Here is a 21,225-nt window from a genome sequence, read left to right as displayed (position 1 = left end):
TGCCAACTGTATTTCAAAACTTTTATCTTAAAAGAAAACTTTATTTACATTTTGAAAAGGGCAGGCACATTGATTATTTTGTAAATCAAATTACTTTGCCCCTGTAAAACTTGACATTTGAAAATATTTTCTTCTAAGTGGTGTTTGTGCATATATTTACACTCCACAGAGGACCTATGTTCATTTTAGGAGCACAGACTAAGTTGTCATTTTCTTTCAAGATCATGCGTTTAATATTGGCCTATTTAAATCAAACAGGGAAGTGGGAAAGTAATTTTCTGTTTTGGATGGATAGACTGGTATATTCATATGAAGCCCTCGTTTTGCATGACTGTTGGTGTGTTCATGGCAGCTTCTCCTTAAACAAGTGTTACATAACAAGCCTTGTTTTCCCATACCAACTGGAGTGAGGGAGGGCCTGTGTGGTGGATTGGATCTGAGAGCTGGTTTGGTTCAGTTCTCTCTCTCTGTCACCTCACATTATTAGGATCAATTAGTTTTAGCTTCTCTTCCACTCTTTGTCCCTTGAGGGCCCAAAAAGTCATGGGAGCAGCCCAGCTTGTGGGGATGGTAAAGAGGGAGCATGCAGGCCTCAGAGATGGGACAAGTTTGGGACCATAGAGGGAGTTAAAGATTAAAATACCTTGCCACTTCTGAAAGGCAAAGGTGTCTTTTTCTCAACAGCCCACAACCTCCCCAAAATCCTAACCCCTTTTTGTACAAGATTAAGAAATATCTGTTAAGTTTCATTGTTTTTTTTAATCACAGTGCAGAAACAAATGCATTCAAATTCTGACACTGTGGTCAGAATTTCCTTTGAACCCAAAAATCTTGCAGGTAAATATAATATGTTTTATTATCAGGCAATTTGTGTGTAAAATTTTTCTTAGCTTTGGCCTAGAAATACACTTCATGAGGCTACAGACCTCCAAGTGACCTAAAGCAACAGCAGTGTATTGGAAAAGTTCCCTTCTAAAATTAACTTCTTGATGTTAAATTTTATTCTTCTTTTAATTCTTGGCAAATACATGTAAATTTTGCTTTTTAAATGCTGAAAATGTCTTGGTAGGTTTTAGGGAGTTGAAGAGATGTAATTTTGAATGTAAAGTGCTTCTCTATAGCAGCTTTTGAACTTTCTTTCCCCATGAGCTATAGGCTTGGAAGTGAAAATTAAATTCAAGAAGTTGTAAGTTCATTTTTGATGTGCAGTGGCAGTTGTTTCAGAGTGTTTCCTGCTCATTAAGCTCAAAAAGGATTTGAATTAGTGTCATGAATCACTGTGAGTAGAACAGCAAGAAAGTGTTTTAAAGTTGTCCGCTGTTTTTAGCTTCTTTTTGTAGCCTCTTAACACAGACCAAGCACTAAAAGATACTTTTATTATTCAAGAAAGCCAGTCTTCAACTGCATTGAGGAAATGACCCAGGCATATATTCTGTGTAATTATTTTGCACAGTGAGGGACTGGTTCTTGTGAATAATGGAATTAAGAATAAATTACCAGAAGTGAAATTCTAGCCTCCCTGCAGTCTGGTTTGCTGCTGGGGAACTGGGCAAAGCTAATCTTTGGTGTTATGTGCCGAGTTCCTTCTGTGCGCGTTTAGTTGGCACAGTTGTGCTTCAGCTTTTTGTAGCCCACATAGTCACATGTGTTCCACTTGGCTTCTGCAGACTGGTGGAGTCAACAATTTATGTTGATGAGGGAAACCATATCTGTTTTCTCTTAACAATGGTAATGCCAGCTTCAGAGTCAGGATATCAACTATGTTGGGTTTTTGTCAAAAATACCTTTCTGCGGTCAATTGGAGTACCACAGAAGCCGGAAGATTTTCACAACCAGGGGCCCAGAAAAGACGTTTTATTGCTGATAATGTGGCAGAAGGGTTTATTTCTAATAGTCTCGTACTGTTCTTAGGCTTGACACTTTTACAGTGAATATTTCTGAGATGGTCTGTAATAGTTTCATTTTGTAATATATTTCACTCAAAATACCTTCGAGGTGATGGAAGAAAATGAATAGTATTTAACTGACTATTTTGGTGGGGGGGTTTTCGTGCTGATTTAAGACACTTTTCTTGTTCCTGGGTCACTGCAGATGTGTGTGATGCAGCAGATTTGGACATTCCTTCAGGCATAAATTTTTATTTTTTATTTTTTTAAACATCCATAAGCATCAGGCAAACACAGCAACGCAGCATTGTACAGCAAGTTGTTGGTGGGAGTCTGGGAAAGGGGCTGTAGCCTCTCTGAGTACCATGACATCAGGTAACTTATGCACTGAATCATGGTTTGGAATGATGAATTCTCCTAGCTGCACGCCTTTGTGCCCAGATATTTCTAGGTCGCCTGCAGGCAAGTGTTAGAAGACCTCTCAGTGCCTTTGCTTTCTCTGCTGATTAGTGCTGCTTTGTAGAAGCGGCAGGAATCCTCAGGATGTTGCTTTGAGGCGTGTTTGTAGTGCTGCTGAGCGCCCTGCTGTGCCGTTGCATTGAGCTCCCCATAGACAACTGCCACCACTTTTGCATCTCTTCTCTCTTCCTGTGGTTAAAAGGGGCAAATCAACAGGTTTGCTGCCACAGTCAGTCCTGTGGAGGATTCAAGGCTGAGGATCTCTAATTATTTGGGCAGCAGCAATTATTTTGCTTTTTATTAATTGCAAACTGCCAAACTCAAGCCTGTGATATAAGAAGCTCAATGTACAAGGTCGAAAGGTATTTTTTGCCTGAACCACCTCTGCCCCCAAAAACATTTGTAATGCTCTGTTCCTGACTGGTGGATTGTTATTTTGCACTTTTTTAATGACTTTGGGTTTTCCCCTCTTAACTATTGTGCATCATTCTTTAACTAGTTGCTACATTTTGCATCTCTGTTGTGCTTTTACAATAGATTTGAGTATTCAGATGCTTAGATGACCTTCTTTATCTTTTTCTGGTATATCAGATATCTGTATGAATTCAGATTTTATGAATATGCTGGAATATAGAAGTACTTTCATTAACTGTGAAGAAAACCTGATTGCTTTTGTACACTGTTTTATTATAGCCCTTCAGAAAGACCTCAGGTGGTGGCATTTGCAAATTACTAGTGTGCTAGGGTCACACACTGCCGTTGTTCAATGGATTTATGAAGCTTTTAAGGAGATACAAAGTTGATGCTGCAGCCTCAGCTCTCAGTGTATTTATGACCTAAACCACATCCTTTCCTTGAAAAAAATAGAGAGTGAAATATTTTCACTTATTCAACATGCAACTAAAACAAGTGCTTAAAGGAAAGTAGTCAGTCTAGATAAGACGAAGGTGATGAGTGGACTGCGAAAGCATCGTTATTGATAGTTGTCACTTTTCAGACCATTCTGGAAATGTGCTTGAAGACTTTTTGTAAAAGAGATGTGCTCTTGTGCTTGATATCCAAAGTTTTTATTTTTTATTTTGTTCATTGAGCATTGTTATGGTTCCTCTTCGATTCATGAGGTCAAGAGAGCTCCATCCATCAATTTGCCTGCCCGATGCTGTTTGCAGTGGCACTATAGAAACACTGCCTGGGTTCAAAGCAGGTAGGACATGTGCTTTAATAATAGTAGGGCCAGGTCAAGTGTTCTAGAACTGTCAAACCTCACTGTGTTGCCAAGTGTGGGTTTAGGTCCTTATACCGATCTTCACAGTTTCCTATTACATGTGCCACTGCACTGCTTGTACAGCTGGTGCAGTGGCTGTTGCTCTGTAGGATTGGCAGAGGAAATAGCAAGTCATAACCCTGTCCATACTTGTCTGAATTTTATATGAGTCACATCCAGGTTTCCTGTGTATGTGTTAATGTGCACCGAGTGGAAGACATTTGCTTGAATATATTGACCCAGAGCATATTTTTGTGTCTTGTTTTAACTTGTTTTGCAAATTCCTTGCTGTTTTATGAGAATTTCTGATTCTGGCAGTGTCTTAGAGTACCCATGAAGTAACAGATTGCTAACACAGCTTTTCCTCTCCTTCTACCCCTGTGCATAGGGTACCTGAGGTTGGTTTTTTTCTGTTCACAGTATTCTTACAAAAATCTTGATTTTTGCACAGGGTTGTCTGACCTGCTTTTATTTAGTTTTGTTCCCAAATGAACTCTGTCATTTTAGCAACTTGCTCCCAAATGCAATTAAACCTCTGTTAGTAGTATGGACAAAGTGATGTAATCCCTTATTTTCTCCCTATTACATGCTTGAAATTCCCTCCTCAGCACAGGGAAATACCGTATGGACTAGTAAAGCTAACTAGTAGCATACCGTAGGTTCATTAGTTGTCTTTACCTGTTACATTCTGAGCTGAAGAGACTTCAGTTCAGTTATAAAGTATGAGAACCCCATTGTGGTCAGGAACATTTAAAGGCTCAGAATATTCTGTGAAATCTGTGAAACTTCTCCACAAACAGAAGTAATTTTTAAACACCCTTCGTAAGTGAAGGGAAGCACACAGCAAAATAGCGTGGAACTGGTAATGGGGAATGTAGCAAAGTTTTGAGTTGGAATTCAGTGGTTTTTATCGCAACCCCTTGGTACCTTAAGGTTTTCTAATAGACTAACTTAGTTTCTTCAAAGACCTGGATAATGTGTCTGAGGCATCTCAGACCTTTTTCAAAGGGCCTTTGTCTGCCTTGGGGGTTAGTGATGAGATCCTTCGGTTTGCAACTTCTTTTGAAATTCTCCATCATTGGCATCAACAGCAGCAGTAGCACTGTACTGTTGAAGCTGAGAGGAACAGAAAACTCCTTGGAAAACTCTAGCCCTCTGTCTTTACATCACCCTGTCATTTTTTTTTCACTCTTATATCTTAAATAAGATTTTGACACATGCATGGGAATGTAAAAATAATTACATATGGAATTTTGTAGAAACTATCAAGTATAGGATATTTTGAGTATTGCATTTTAGAAACTGAACATAAATAATCTGTAGAAATGAAAATAAAAGTGAAATATGAGATATACTCGAAAATTGAAGATGATTAGCATGATGTTTGAAAGAGTTATTTTATTTAACTGAAAATTAATGGTAAAATCTGAATCCTTTTCTTGGCTGATGGGGACTGAAGAACGAACTGATGTAGGAGTTCCTGGAATTTTTTCAAGAGCTTGAAGCTGTATAGATAACATGAGCCCAGCTTCAGTCTGGCATAACCCTTTTCTGAATGATGGCAGTAGTCTTGCTGGAGGAGCAGGAATCCGCCAGTATAACGATGTTAAAATTCACCATTCCTGTTTTGTGCAAGAAGCTTGGTGCTTGCTAATATGTCTATGAGTTTTTGTACTAATGGAAAGGGTTTGGAAAATCTCCACATTTAAGAAGAATTAATGGTTGAACGTACTTGTTAATGCAGGTCCAGGTGATCTCTGCTCACCTGAAGAGGGCCAACTACCATTCCATGAATTCTTGCTGCTAATGAGGGTTGTCCACAGCATCTCATCTGTCTGATTGTGTTAAGCTGTACATGTAAAAATTCCTCTCTTTGAACAGGAGCTAAAACCTTTGAGACTGAGGTCTCTGATAAGAAAGTAACAAGGAATTCTTCCAGCTTTTATGAAATCAACATTGTTAATACTTAGTCTGGAGGTTCACAGTACAAAAATTATGAAGAAAATTATGGTTGTTAAGATTGACTTAAATCCTGTCTGGCTGATTGCAGCAGTATTTGGTATTTAGAGACACATCTGTGCATTTGACAGACTTAATGATATGTGTCTCTCAATCCTGTTACTGTCACAATTTTGAAGGAGCACATATTCCTGTTTTAAAGATTTTTCTTATTTTTTTTCACATGGAACTCTGTGGAAAATCAGTTAGCTCTGAGAAGAAACAATACATTGAGTGTCATGAAGATATACTATAGCCTGAACAGCATATATACATTTTGTGAATGAAAGGTAGCCTTGCATGGTAGAATTGAGGTGAATATCATTGCAGAAGCAGAAAATCAGGAATGCTTTGCATACTTCTTCAGCTGAGTCTGGAGCAGCATGATCTACTGCTGTGGATATAGTTTGGATTATCCAGATTGTTATTGTCTGCAATAATTTCTGCTTTTTCTCCTATTTCAAAATGAAGGCTTATTGACAGTCCAGTATGGTTTTATCCATTAGAAACTCTTGTCCGTCTTTTGAAGTGGTGTCTGTTGTCTGTCTTAGTTTTATAAATGTAACATGGGGAGTAATCAAGTGTTTAACCATGCCTCCAGTGCTGCTAGCTGCCAGTGCTGAGGAGGGAAGGCAATGTGCTGTGGATAGGAATGAATGAGAGAAGGAACTGGAGAAATGTCTATACTGCCAAAGCAGCAGTTCGTGCACTCATGGTCTGTGTTGTCTTGCTGCAGTTAGAATTCTTGATGTCCATGTGTGGCACTTTTCTGAAAATAAAAAAATTTTAGCTGTTTTCATTTGTGCTATTGGGATGGAACTAAAAATACTAGCTAAGTATATAGTAAGAAAAAGGAGTAGATTGTAAAAGGCAGGACTGAGAGCACAGAAAATATGAATCTTTGCTTCACAGTGGATTTCTTTAATTCTCATTTAGATATAACACTTCTTGAATAATTATTTGGTTTCTGATGAGAATTTTTAACTTTGCTATGTGGTTTTATCATTTAGAAACTGAAGTCATTGAGTAACAGCTTTGTGGTTAAAGGAAAAGAAACAAGCCCTTCCTAACTAGTATGCAAAAATGGCAAACTAGTTAAAAAGTGAGCTTGAATACTCTATAGTACAACTTTCCATTTCCTGAGGACATAGCTGCTTCTGTAAATGTGATATGCTTCACCACACTTTTTAACCTGGCCTAGTACCTGCAGAATATAGCTTATTGTAACTCAGTACTTCTTAACACTTCCCACCTAGGTAAAGATCATCTAAGTAGACTGATAGCAGCAAAATGCTGGTAGCCTCACTTCTTACACTAATGGGTATATATATAGCCAAAACATTTTTTTTATATTGCTGTTCATTTGTTGCAAATATTTTGATAGCTCCTGGTTATCTGTATATTTACCTATCAAAGTTTTAAAATGTTGTGTAATATGGAGCCTGTGGTGTTCACATGGATGGAAAACAGGTGAACTGAGTCAAAGGCACCGGGGGACAGCTACAGTAGGAAGCTGGACCAAAAATGTCTTGTAAAACTGAGGCAGATTATAATGCAGTTTCTAATTTTTATCAGGTCTGAATCAAGAGCAGCTGTTCATGTACATATTCACATACATACAGTTGATGTGTATGTGTATGTATGTCTTATTTTGTAAATGCTTTATGAAATAATAGAAGTATTTCCAGTCTGTGACCAGCTGTTATCATGCAGTAGATGCTGGCTTGCTACGTAGGTGTTTATGGTGTTTTGGAACATGAGTGACCTGATTCATGTAAGAAATACAACTTAATTGTGCTTTGGTAGTGATTTTGGTGCCCTATGGTTTCTCTTCCAATGCTGGAACACCTGCAAAATGGGGCACATCCTCCTCACTTTATCTGAAGTACAGATTAAGAGATGCTTTTTCGGGTGAGAGAATTTTTTTGAGTTTAAGCCTATTAAACTCATTGAGTTTAATGTTTATTTCATGCTAAAATCATATATCTGTTCTCTTGGGAACTGATACTGTAAAATAAACCTATTTTCCCTATCACTATGGAAACTGCATTGAGTATTCAACCTGAAAGAGCTAGATAGAATTATGTTTACTCTGTTATGTACAAAGGGCCTTTATTTTATAACCAGCCACAAGCACACCATAACTGTAGGTAAAGAATCTCTCCTGGCACAGCTCAGGCAGCGTAAGGTGATGTGCTTTCACTTTTTCTGTTCACCAATTGAAAGAATGGAGATACTTTTTTTTCAGGATACTAGAAAAAAGAATCAAACAACTGACCATGCCTTGACTTTTCAAGTGTTGTTTTGCAGCACAACTTGGTTTGGAGCATCTGGATCATTGATTGTTATTTTGCAGTGATTTTCCTTGTATTGGTTTTGGTAATATAAATATTATATATATGACAGCAAAAATGTGTCATTTTTTTGGTGCAAATAATAAAGCAAAACAAATCTTTTTAAAGTTTGCATTTTGGTTAAGAAGACATACCAAGCAGAATTACATCCAGCCATGCACTGTCATGTTTTAGGCTGATAAATCATACAACTTTGCTGTCATCGTCTTGGAGCTGGTATCTGTCAACACCAACATTGTGACTTATGCAGGGATCAGACAGCACATCTGCTATGTAGTTTTTCCAGTGATTTAACTCAAACCAAAATGTCTCAGGGTTCAGTCTTTCTAGTTTCCCCGTGACTGCCAAAACCATGTTTTCAAAGTGAGGGATGCAAACATCTCTCCACTAAGAGCTTGGAGTGACAACTCGTTTCATATCTGAGTATCACAGCTGAGTATCACAGCTGAGTTTCTGCTGGTTAGTGTTTTGTTGCTACTGCTCTTGATGCCTTACAGCAGGTTACAGACTTCCAGCTGTTTCCCAAGAGGAACAAGAGCATGAGGCATAGCAACCCCTCTCCTCCTGCACTACCAGCTTTACCATACATGAAATATAATGAAATACACTTGAAGATGGATTTAACAAACACTGCCTTTACAAAGCCTAGAGCATTAGCTCTGATCAAGAGTTCAGATATCCCCTTCATTTGGGAAAGCCCTGAACTTGGTTCGATCATCTAAATGTATTAATTTTGCCTCATCCATGATGACACAATTTTTAATTTTTTTTTTCCTTTGGGATTGGCTTACCCTGCTGTAGCAGATATCGTCTTCTGCTTTTTTCAGAGTTGAAGGTTGTTCTCCTTCTCTCTCTACAACAAAGATGAAGTTGACTTGCTGCTCACTGTAAAGCAACTAAAATAGGAGGGAGAACCCAACTGCAATATGCAGCTTACAGAATCAGTGGCCTCTAAATGCAGGTCATTCAGTAAACCATTACAGATGCTGTGGACCTTGGCTTGTGTCCCTCCTGTGTGTGGATGGCACCTAACACATTGCACACTGGGTGGCTCCACAACTTACAAATTATATCTGTGGGGAAAGGACTTTTAAGTTATTTGTGCTGATTATGGAGTTGTTTACCCAAAACAAGTTGCCTCCCAGTACAGCCACTACTGATTTCTGACTGGGTTCCTCCATCTTCCCGAGGGACACTAGTTAGGCCAAAGTGACGTGAGCATTTGCTAAAATTGAATTCCCTCCTCAGATCTGAGAGGTTCATAGCTGATGGGTTTTCTGCACGGGACGCTCAGGTTGGTGCCTCGAGGGAGTGCAGAATCCTTTCACTCCTACAGGAACTTCCTGCTCCAGGAAGGACCTGCAGTTGTCCTCTGAAGCACAGTTTCTCCATCTGTGCTTTCCCTAATTCTTGTCTGCTGCTGTGTGACACCAGTAGGCTTGCTAGGTCTATCTGTAATTTTTTTTCTGAAAAATCTTACTGTCTTGCTTCAAAGTCTCTTGAGTTTATGTGCCTTTAGTTTGCACTCCTGTATTCTACAGGGAGGTTGACAGACTTAAATAAGAGAAGTTTGGGAGTGTTTCTGAGACCCAAGATAGTAATTTTCATGAACAGATTGTAAACCAGTATTTTCAAATATATGTCAGGATTTAAAAATTGTATTTCTCCAAAATCACACAAAGCTTTCTGATTGAGTATGCACTTGAGTAGAGCCATATCCATCTTTTTAAAAGCATAGACATACTACATTTCTTTTTTATTCCTTCCTCAACTGTTAGTCAACTCTTTCCAGCAATATTTAATATTACATCAGTCACTCCATATCCATCATTCAGCAGTTGACTGCTTATGCAGTTTACTCTCTGCCTGGCTGTAGGCTTGCATATATACATTTCTCTTGAGTACCAAAGTAAAACATTTTGAAAACATGAGTTATTTTTTCTTTAGTAGCAGTATAAATATTTAAAACTCAAGGTTTCACAGCTTATGTTTTCTTCAGCCTTTTCTATCTTGGGAATGAAATGCTCTAACTTCTGGCAATTTAAGTGCTAAAGCTGTTGATTTATCTCTGAGCCCCGTCTAAAAACAGGTAGCTAGTTGGCACATTTGCTTCAAAAATAGATAAGTAATTTAAAGAGTTAAGTACCTGAGTTGGTTAAAGATTTGAAGCTGGCTGCTCACTTACCTTTGCTCTCTAAGGAGAAATATTTCTGCACTATCTTCTGATCTCTTGGTTCACTAAGTCAACAGTGGAAGATGTCAATAGAAATAAAATGAAATATGAGGAAGAAAGGTGGAAACTTACAAGTCTGTTATGGTTTAAGATCTCTCTCTTATTTAGATGTCTTTTCTAGACCTCCATCTTATGTGGTCTAGTCAGATTAAAATAGGTGCAAAAAAAAGAAAAAAACCAAACCAAAAAAACCTGGATTTTCTGAGAGTATTTGCCCTCAATATTTTGCAAAACCACATATATGTATATATATATACACATATACATATATACATATATATATAGCAAAGATACCAAAACTACCTGTGTTAACAATTCACTATTCTTTAAGAATGTAATGTATATAATTAATAAGTTTGAAGAGTGTTTCCGTTTGAGAGCTATAAAAGAATAACTAATCTCAATAAATGTTTGTTTTACAGAGTGCTGAAACCAAGGTGGAGGAATCAGCTAAAGAGAGTCCAAAAACAGCCAGACTAACACAACAGTCTTCAGAGGATAATGAAGTATTTGGTGAGTTAGTAGGACAAGTGGAAAATGTTATTTGATATGTTAGTACAAAGACAATTCCCACAAAGTCTTAGTGATCTATTTAATATTGGTGTACAGGATTTGAGTGCAGGCTGTACAGTTCCACAGAGACCTGGAAAGATGGAGGAAAGGACCAAGAAGAAAACAAAGAGGGATTAAGGGTCTAAAACAAATCATCTCTGAGAGAAGAAAGATTGAATCTAAGTGTTCAACAAAATTAAAGATTAATGCAGTAAGAGGGAAAATAAACTTTTCTCTATCCATAATGTACAGGATAACAGTGAATTCTTAAAATTGCAGGAAGATGTGATCAAATATTATGAAAAGGAATCCTAAAAAGAATACTAAAGCATTGGGGTGCATCATCTGGAAAGTGTGGAAATTCACCATTGCAGGCCTTGAAAAACAGGTTAGACAAGTAACTGTCTAAACTGATGTAATCATCTTGTGCTAGAAGGATAGACCAGATGACCTTTGAGAATACTTGGAAGCCTAGATTTTAGATGATCTCCTCTTGATATTTTTCCGTGAATCCCCTCCCTGCTCTCCATATAGGTTTTGCTGGTAGTTTTATTATTGGATCTGAAAGCTGCATTTGACCTTTTCTTCTGCATTAAGATTTGGAAAAGAGCCAGGGAATCATAGACTTGTAGAATAGGCTGCATTGGAAGGGACGAATCATTGAGTCCAACTCCTGACCTTGTGCAGGACACCCCAAGAACCCACCATGTGCCTGAGAGCATTGTCCAAACACTTCTCAACCTCAGACAGACTGTGACTACTTCCCCGGGGGAGTCTGATCCAGAGCTCAACTACCCTCTGGGTGAAAATCTTTTTCTGATAAGGAAAGGTTTATTATTCCAACTTTATGTTGATTTTTTGCTAATAGAACTCCAATAAAAAGCAGTAGTCTAACATTAATGCTTGAGAGGTTAGGGCAAGGCAGAAAGTTGGTGTAGTATTTAGCTCTGTTATATTCCAGAGTGGAAACTCAAGGTATGCAGAAGTTATATAGGTGTTACTAAGGCTGTCTAGCATGAAAACTTTTGGATAAGTGGAGTATTTTTGAATACAGTACGGAATTTTTTTCTTTCCAGATACAAAAGGAGTGGAACATGGATAATTAATCTATATATGGAAACAATGCTTGTGACCATTTAAACTATTTTTGTTCAAAATCATCTTTTCTCAGTGAGATAATATAGTGTGATTGGCACATGAGCCTGAATTCCTGGTATGAATACTTCCAACACTGATCATGTAGTGCCAGTGTCTGATGAATCCACAAATGGACTTTAGAAATAGCTTTCAACTTTATTAAGTCAGTGCTGAGGCTATTACCTCATTTCCTCTCCATTTTTTCCACCAGTTATTTGCAGTAGATCCAGTATTACTGGTTATAAAGTGTCTCGGTATGGTGTAATGTGCATCTCAAGCTGTGTCCTTCCTCAGTTTAGATCTCTAGTTTTCTTTCCATGAGAAGGATGGAGACAGCAAACCAAGGAGTTCTCCATCTACCTCCTTCTACCAGCAAAATCTCAGGCTTTTAAACCTTCTCTGTATTCTGATCATTAGCCCCACGTAGCAGTGAGTTAAACCAATAGTTGGTCTAGCCTGTGGTCCATGTGGGGACTGTGAGCTTAAAGATGGGAATTAAGAACCGTGAAGTTCACTGTTGATAGCCTTAAAATCAACATGCAGTGAGCTATACCCTCACTACTAATTGAAGAAGGTCAACATGCAGTGTACTACACGGTCTTTAAAGCTAATGATTTACTAACAAATTGCTAAAAATTTCCATGTTCCAAATCTGTGAACTGAACTGGTTATCTAAGATAAGCCGATGATCAACCTTTGATAACTCACAACAAAGAGGAAAATTTCTTTCCAACTCCAAAATCAGTCAGACTATAGCATCGTATATCAACCCCTTTACCATTTTGCAAATGAAAGTCTGACTTGTTTGTTGTTTTTAAGATTAGGTCAAAATGGGGGGAAAAGAGAGGAAGTATGGTGCAAATGGAGTCTGAAATTTTCTTTTATGAAACCACTGTAGTGAGAATCAGAGAGAATATTTTGGCCGATACAAGTGATACAAGTTTCATGTGTCTTGAGAATGACAGTGCTGTGTATGCCTGCCTTTCCCTGTAGTTCTGGAAAATTTATTAAAATACTTTGTTCTGAGGATAAACTTGAAACAATTTTCCCTAGGTGAGTTATTTGTGGTCCTGTGACTTAAATGATTACAGACCCTGCTCAGTTATTCTTCCTATGGCTTGGTCTATGAGCTATTCCTCATTTCTTTATTCTTCCTTTTTCCCCAGTGATGATAATTATACTAAGCATCAAGTATGCACCAGTAGTTGGTTAATTTATAGCTTCAGCTTTGACTAGAATCCCTCTTCCGAAGAATTTTTAATAGCCTCCAGTCCCTTTGAGTGGGTGCAGCGCAGCCTTCCCTTTCCACACAGATAGCTATCTTATGACTTATTTATTTATTTTTCACAGAGATCTCTTTCCCCAGCTTTCTCTGGACAATGCCACCCCCTACAGAAAGGTTAGCACAGGCAGCGGAGAAGTCAGTTCCTGCCTGACGCAGCCACTGAGCCCCCTTCAGAAGTGGAGGCAGCACCCCTTGAGTGCTGCCTGCCTTTCCTGTCTTGGTGCGTGGGTGCGCAGCCGGCGCTGGGAGGAGTCGGGTCCGCCGACAGCAGTGGCTGTTCCTCTTCGCTGATGCCGCCCGGTGGCAGCAGCTCCCAGACCCTGGCAGCCACCAGAGCGCCTGGACTGCCAGGTCAAGGGTTCTTTAGCAAGAAGACAGAAATCTCTTGATTTCCACTTGTCCCCGGCCTCTCCAAGGTTAGTATTGCCTTGGACCAGGTGACAATATGACTTGCCAGGATAAGGGAACTTTCTCTGCTGTGAACATCATGGAATAGATGCAATTCTAAAGATTGTTATAAAAAAAGTATCTGACAAAGCTGTGCTGTTTGAATACGGCAGTATTTCTTTTGGAAATACTTCCTTCTGGAGTAAGTGTGGTTTCTGCAGTCCTTATCAGTTGGGTACAGTTTTGGAAGCAAACACATTATTATTGATTGAAAATGTCATGGCAGTAAAGAACCAAGCATGGGGATCTCTTGCACGTCTCCTTGACCTGACAGCATTCTTTGTAGATACAAGCAAGGAGCACCACTTGTGAGTGAACGTAAATGTTTTAGTTTTCTTGTTCTTTTTCTCCATATGGGTTGGATCTGGGACTTACCATTCTGGAGGGCTTTTTTAGCATTTCTCTTTAATATTAATTTTATACTGGGTGTATATGAAATGATCTTACCAACGATGAAGCCACATTGTACCAGCTGCTTTATGAAACAAACAAAAAAGTCAGGTGTGTCTTGTGTTTCGGAGAGCTAATTCTCAAAAATGAAGTACATTTTATACAAGAGGACAGAGTAGAGAAGTGGAGCAGAAGGGTAAGGGTATGGGAGAGAAAAGACATCACAGTGATGGTATTTGTAACTATGAAATTCTGAATTGACAAGAGTTAGTTTTGTTTGTCCTTTGAAAGGATTTTCTTGTGGCACCCAACAGAGTTCTGTTGTCTCATATATACTGAATCTGCATCTGTGATGGGGAACTAGAATGTCTTGCTTGCTACAAACTTCTGTTGAACTTGCACGTAGTCAACATGGTGTCTGTTGCAACCAGTATGTAGTCAGAAAAGGATCATGAATGACATCTCAGTCCAAGGGAGAGAAGAAAATTGCTGGGTATGGTGCTATGCGTTTAAGGAAGTGGATCAGGAGGTGACTGTTAGCCTTACTTCCAGAGATTATTTTCAGAAGTTTATCAGATCCATTGCAACTCTACAATTGTAAGGCAGAAGCAGGGGGGAAAACTGCCAGTCATTCTGACCACTGGGAGGATTGGACCTTCATTTCTTTGGTGCAACCCCATATTGCATTAACTTGGAAAATGATAAATGCGGATTTTTATTTATACTTCATACTGGTTTTTTTGTAAGGTTGAGCATAAAATTACAAGTAAGGAAAATTTCTCCATGGGGGAACTGCAGTATGGTTACAGCATATTCCCCTTTCTGATGGCAATGAATGTCAAAGTATACTAACTTTTCAGGATAGAATCATAGAATAGTTTGAGTTGGAAGGGATCTTTGAAGGTCATCTAGTCCCACCCCCCACTGAGGGCAGAGATGTCTTCAACTAGATCAGGTTTCTCAGAACCCTGTCCAACCTCACCTTGAATGTTTTCAGGAATGGGGCATCCATGGGCATTGCCTCTGTGGGCAACCTGTTCCAGTGTTTTACCACCCTCATTGTAAAAAACATCTTCCTCGGAAAGATACAGTAAGACTTGATCTTCTTAAACAGGAAAGTTTCATTTCTATCTAGTAGATCAGGTCTAAAATTATATCTGGATATGACCATGGTTCTTCTGGCTTAGTGCTTTCCAGGGATCCATGCTGTGAGGCTGGAGTTGTACTGTGAGGTGTTGGGGTTTTGTTACTCTTGTTGTTTGGATTTAGTGTGTGTGTGGGGGTGGATTTTATTAATAAAAAAGGCAAAATTAACATTTTTTTTTCCCCTGAAAGAAAAGATCATATTATAGAGCTTTCCCAGCACCATCTGCCATTCTCTTGTTTCTAATTGCAGTACTGGGTACATCCTAAGGTATCTTTTTGTATGCAGAGTTAAGAGATGCAGCAAAAAAGTGTACATTCAGCACAGTTCCACAGCGACCCTGACTCACCCTGATTCATTGCTTATGATGATGCCTGCTGCTGTGTCCTACGCAGAATGTCCTGTAGGTAGTTGTATAAACCCATGCAGGTTGAAAAAACTTCTGTCTCCGTGAAACTTCCATCTATAGCAGTTTGACAGATGTAGTCATGCTCCCACTTCATCCAAACCTAGGAATTTTTGGATGCTGTGTAACTAATATCAGTTTTGTGTTGGAGTTTTTTGGGGGTTTTTGTTCAGCTGAGGATTTAAGGATGGTTTATAAAGTTTCTCTTAAAAAATAACAGAATTTGTATTCTAGTTTTACAGAATATACTTACAAGGTGGGAATATATATGTCAGTGTGTTACATCTCTATGGATGTCACTCTTCCTGTATCCATTTTTGCTTTTTGATTCTTCTTTAAAAAAGGGAGGGAGCGGAATGTGAAGGGAGGAGCTGGAAGGCACAATGCCTTTATCAGAAGGTGATGCAGTCTTGTCAGGAGCTGGCTGAAAGCTGAGGGTTATCGCAGTTCAGTGACCTTACTGGGAAGCTCTTTGTAAACACAATCAATTATGGAACACAAGCTATGACTTTAATGCAAAATAATGGCAAGCTTACACAAAAAAATCAATGTGGTGAGACAGCAAATGGTCCTAAAATAGGTGTTATTACCATGGTGCAGTTATTTCCTCTTGCCTGAGAAGCAAATGGGGGAATTTAGTGTCCTGTAGGTTTTCATTACATGCTAAGTAATAATTCTGGTTTTCCAACTGTCCACATATTTCTACTTTCCTTTACCATCTCTTTCCTTTCCCCAGTATCTTGCTCATTTTAATGGATTTTCTTTATTTAACAGTAACATTCAAACATTTTTTTTTCTGGCAGCCATCTGGTGCTTTAAACAGTAACAGTAGCTCTTGGATATCTAGCTAGTTAACATGCCATTATAATTAATGTAGTGTTCTCCAGTAGCATCTAAACTTTTAAGGTTACTTTTAGCATGGCACTGATCTTTGCTGCAAAATTAGTATATAAGCACTTAAGGGCACTTTAACAACTCTGATTTGGTATGATTTTTCTTTTTTTCTTTTGTGTACCACATGCAAGCAATATGCATAACAGAAGTTTGAGTTTTTCTTTTATCATAGGGACTGGATTTTCTAGGATCATTAGCACAGACGTGGAGCTGAGCCAGAGATGCCTGTTGCATTTTTAGCAGTGGTGGACTGTTCTCACTGTAATTAATCAGCACAATAACACTAAATAACTTATTCATTATTTTAATGCTTGCTATACAGTGTACAGAATCTGGTGATTTTTTTTCCCCCCTTGTTTATTCAGTAAGGGCGAGTCTGTGTGAAAGATGGGGGGGAAGCACAATAGGCATTTACCATCCTATTGTTATCCAGAACACACTTTGTAGCCGGTTGTAAAAGTGAGGATTGCTAAGGGTGGTCTAATGTCACTTGTTGCTGGGTGGTGATGCAAGGCCTTTGGCTAATTAGCTAGCCAGGAAAACAAGTTCCTGCTTTCCCAGTGTATTTTGTCATCTTTATCCTGTTAGCACGCTGCAGCCCAAGGGAGTATTCTGTTTTCACAGAAGCCCTTAGTGTTCTCTGTCACTGATCCTTATGTACCATCCAGTAGGGTTAAGGCAGGGTTTTATCTGTAAATGAATTAAAAGTGCTTCTAAAAGATCTTTATTTTGGGGAAAGGAGCTGAAATGTTGCTGTTGTCCCATTTCCAATTTTGTGAGGCTGAATGAACACTCAGTTCTGGTAGTGAAACAAGAAGAAGATTAGTCCTCCATGAGCCAACCACTCTTCCGTCGTGGAAGAGATGAAAACAGATGTTGTCATTGAAGTTGAATTACAACATGGCTCACTTTTTAATACAATGGTTAAAAGGGAACCAGAATGAGGTTTTGTACCATATATTAGGAGAATATGAAAACACCATCTAAGATTGATAATGCTTTTGTGTCTTAAAAAAAATAATATGAAAGTAATCTACTTTGACTTCTTGCATAATACAAACTGTGGAATTTCATTACATAATTCCTGGATAAAATCCATAATACCTGATTTGAACCAGAATATTACAAAAATTGTATAAAAACAATGGATTCTCCTCAGGCTTTTAGTGGTCAGTTCCCCTGATTAAAAAGAGGCACTTTGCCGATGGTCTAGACCCCATAATTACCTCCAATTGTCAGTCCAGGCCACACTAGGCTGCCCACAGCACAGATCAAGAGAGAGATATCCAAACCCAGATTTTTTTCTTATCTGAATGCAGAAGATAGAAACTAGGGGAAAAAGGGGATACAGATGTGAATATCTTGCCCTCATAAATACAGTAGGTCAGTGCAAAGCTGGTGCTTCCCATCCAGCATGCTGTCAATCAGGTGAAATTCCAATCCTTGTCAGGATCAGATAGGCCTAAGAAATTTCTGGCTTGGATTTCTTAGTGATACTTCCCACTCGTGCCCCCATTTAAGTCTTGGTCACTGGCAATACTGTAATTAGATCTATTGACTTTGACAAAACTATAAAGATAGTGAGTTGAGCTTAAAAATCCAAAATGCATCAACTTGTCCTTCCAATATTAAAGGGGGGGACTGTGGAAAAAGCTGTGGATTTTCTTATATTTGGGTTGATGCCCGAAGATTATGGAACAGCATCAAGAGAGCCATTGTAGCTGCATCCTATCATCCACCAGCAGTTCTTTTGTGTGATGGGTGTAGCTCTGGAAGGAAGAGGCAAGCAGCAATAAGCCCCCTGTGAAGGATTATGAAAGTAGAGAATGACAGCATGTTATAAACATCCCACGCAAGTTGTTTTGGTGGTGACCCTCAGGAAGTATTTTTCTCTCTCTGCTGATTTAATCTAAATTGTGCTTCAGCCTCATGTATGGCATTTGCAAATGTGCCCACAAGACTTAAAATGAATCTGATGATGATGGAGAGTGAAAGCAAGAAGGAATGCAGAGCATTTGAATGAGCGAATGAAAATTTGCAGGACTTGGCGTCTGCCAGCTTCCCCTTGGCACTCCCATCTCTGTACCCTGGAGCTCTGTGAAACTCCAGGGCTCCAGTACCATGTCAGGCAGGAAATCCAACCCATACTTGAAACTATGGCTTTCTGTTACGCATTTGTTCAAGAAGGCTGACTGTGGTTTGGCTTAACTCCTTCAAATACATAGCTTGGCAGCACTTGTGCAATAGTTCAGTTTTATGGGAATAACAGTGTCCCTTTAAGTGCTGACAAGGAGGAACAGAGCAGAAATTCACATCTGAGATAATCTATTTTTGATGAGGAAAATAGAAGTGAAAAGGACTAGTATTTACTGGTGTGCACACACTGGTACTTGTACAGAAACATCCTGGTGGCGACAAGACTGCAATCGCTCACAAGCCTTGCGAGGAGCAGAGAACAGCCATGATAATGCTGCTCTTTATTTTCAGTGCTGTTCAGAGCAGGCTCCCTCTCTAGAGCCTTCCCTATGCTTCTCTTCCCTGTTGCCAATGAAAAGCTTGGCCTTCTCTAGGCCTTTTAATATTCCCACTTATTTGGAAGGGACTATTTGTATACTGGCTGTAAAGTGTCTCCATCAAAACAGCAACTTTAAATTAGTCTGACTGATTTTTAGTAGGTGTCATCTATTGTGATTTTTTGGGGGTTTTTTGGTTTGTTTTGTTTTTTTCTTTTTGGTCCTTTTTGCTGTAGCATCTTAAAATTTCTACTGTGCATCATATTAATCTGCCGCAGGATGACTGCAGTAGAAATCAGCATTTTAAACACTAAACTCAGTTGTTTAAATAAACACATGTATGGACTGTGCAAAAATAACTCTAAATCTGTTTATCTCAAGTGACTTCAACAGAAGCTGTCTACAGACAAAAGGAAATCACAAGAGTTCTTATTTCTGTTCTGAAAGATTTGTAATAGGATTTTCTTTTAACCTTTGCTTGTGGAAAAGTGATTGAATGGGCTCTTGAAACAAGAGTGATAGGTTTTGGATACCTAAGACAGCATGTGATGTTACAATAAATAGACTTTGTTTCACTGGACTCATTGGAAACAAAATGAAAATATTGATGCTTCAAAAATAAATACTTGACATTTGACAAACTCTTACTTCCTTGAAATAAATGTGCTTCCCTGAATGTTTATCAGGATGTAACAACTCTATTTACCTTGACAGGACCTCCTGCTTTTTCAGCACAGCAACTCTGCTTATTTCAACAGAGCCATGCCGTGGTTCCTACCAAGGAAGATGCTGACTTAGGTCTATGGTACTTGAAGTCCTCAGCTCAGCTAGCAGACTTGAAGTGGCTTCAAGCAGAGAGATATTTCCATTTTCTTGTCTGCAGACATCTTGCAACCCAAAGCCAAATGGGAGAAGCAGATAATTTTACTCTTGAACACATGGGCCAAGTTTTAATTGCAGTTTTGACACTGATTGCCATGAGTGGACTGAATTCTTTGCAAAACTTTTTTGTGCAGGATTAATTGTAGACATGATACATTTTTGCCATCTTCTGCTTCACCTGTTCATCAGGTCTAAAATTTTCCAGTATTTCATTTTTTGTAAGGCAAGGCTATGTCATGAGTAGGCATTAGTGTTATTCTGTTACCTTTTTTTACCTTCAGGCTGTCCTTTGTTTTGTGTGTCATGTTTAATCTTGTGTGTAAACTGGCCATCCTTAAGATGACCACAAGACCCTCTTGTTTGATCTCCAGATTTTATTGCTGTAGTATCATGTTCCTTCTCCATTTGTCAACACAGGAAATCTACTACAAAATAGGTAATGGATGTGGGGATATCAGTTATACAGTGAGCCTTATTTCAGTCTGAATGCCCTAGTCAGTATTAAATATAAATTCTGAAAGTTTAATATTTTTATTTATTTTCCAGAATTTCTTGAAATAATTTTACTACTTTGTTTCAAAATACATAATTCTGATATGAAGATCTGAAAGCCAATTTGTTTCAAGATCCATGCTGAAATAAAACCCTAAACCACAAACTGTTAAGACCTTTGAAAAATTAAAGCTTCCCTCTTCTTTTTCCACCAAATTACTCTGCCCTTGATGTGAGGGATCAGTGGCTGGCCAATATCATCATGAGCTACACAGCCTACAAAGGGACAGTGATAAATGAAAATAAACAGAGGAACTTATATAGATTTCAGCAGGATTAGGAATATGCTTTAACACTTCGAAATGCTATCCAGATTTTGACCTAGATATTTTGGTGGATCTGGGCTTATAGTGAGAATCAGAAAACTGGGCAAAATAGCTGTTTGTGCCTTTTCCCTCTGTGATAAATCCCCCCTGGGCTCCAGCAGAGAGGTGTGACCTCTATTTCCATATGCCAGCAATAATAAATCTGGCCTCTATTTAGTATTCAGGATGTGGATTGGAGTGATCAGTGGGATTGAACCTAATTAAGGAATTTTCTAAAAGTGAGAAGCTGAGGAGTTGAGACTTAAATGCACGCATACTTGGATTTTTATTTTTTCCTTTTCAGGTGCTCTAATTATTTTTGTGGTGCATATGATTTTTTTTCCTCTGTTACTAAAGTACCATAAGCCAAATGCAGACTCAATTCCAGCATTCTTTCAGTCACTATTCATACTGCAGAAGCTCCTGGCTCACTAAGCCTATTGAACTATAAAGATAATGGGAAGACCATGAGAAGGTTTCTCTGCACTGTTACAGCTGATTCCTATTTCTGAGAGTAGGTACTT

The 21,225-nt window shown here is 38.7% G+C and overlaps 1 protein-coding gene across 1 annotated transcript in view; it reads left to right on the top strand.

Moving 5' to 3' along the window:
- The window catches only part of MBP (myelin basic protein), an 88,953-nt gene that overhangs the window by 23,704 nt on the left and 44,024 nt on the right, over positions 1-21,225 (top strand). Inside the window, exon 3 of the mRNA XM_018070021.2 lies at positions 10,617-10,707. Within this exon, the coding sequence (XP_017925510.1) occupies positions 10,617-10,707 (91 nt within the window). The remainder of the gene's footprint in view (positions 1-10,616; positions 10,708-21,225) is intronic.

This window comes from Manacus vitellinus, unplaced genomic scaffold (genome assembly GCF_001715985.3).
Source record: "Manacus vitellinus isolate BGI_N305 unplaced genomic scaffold, ASM171598v3 scaffold_17_pilon, whole genome shotgun sequence".
Classification (NCBI taxonomy): domain Eukaryota; kingdom Metazoa; phylum Chordata; class Aves; order Passeriformes; family Pipridae; genus Manacus; species Manacus vitellinus.
This window is presented reverse-complemented; position numbering and strand designations above follow the sequence as displayed.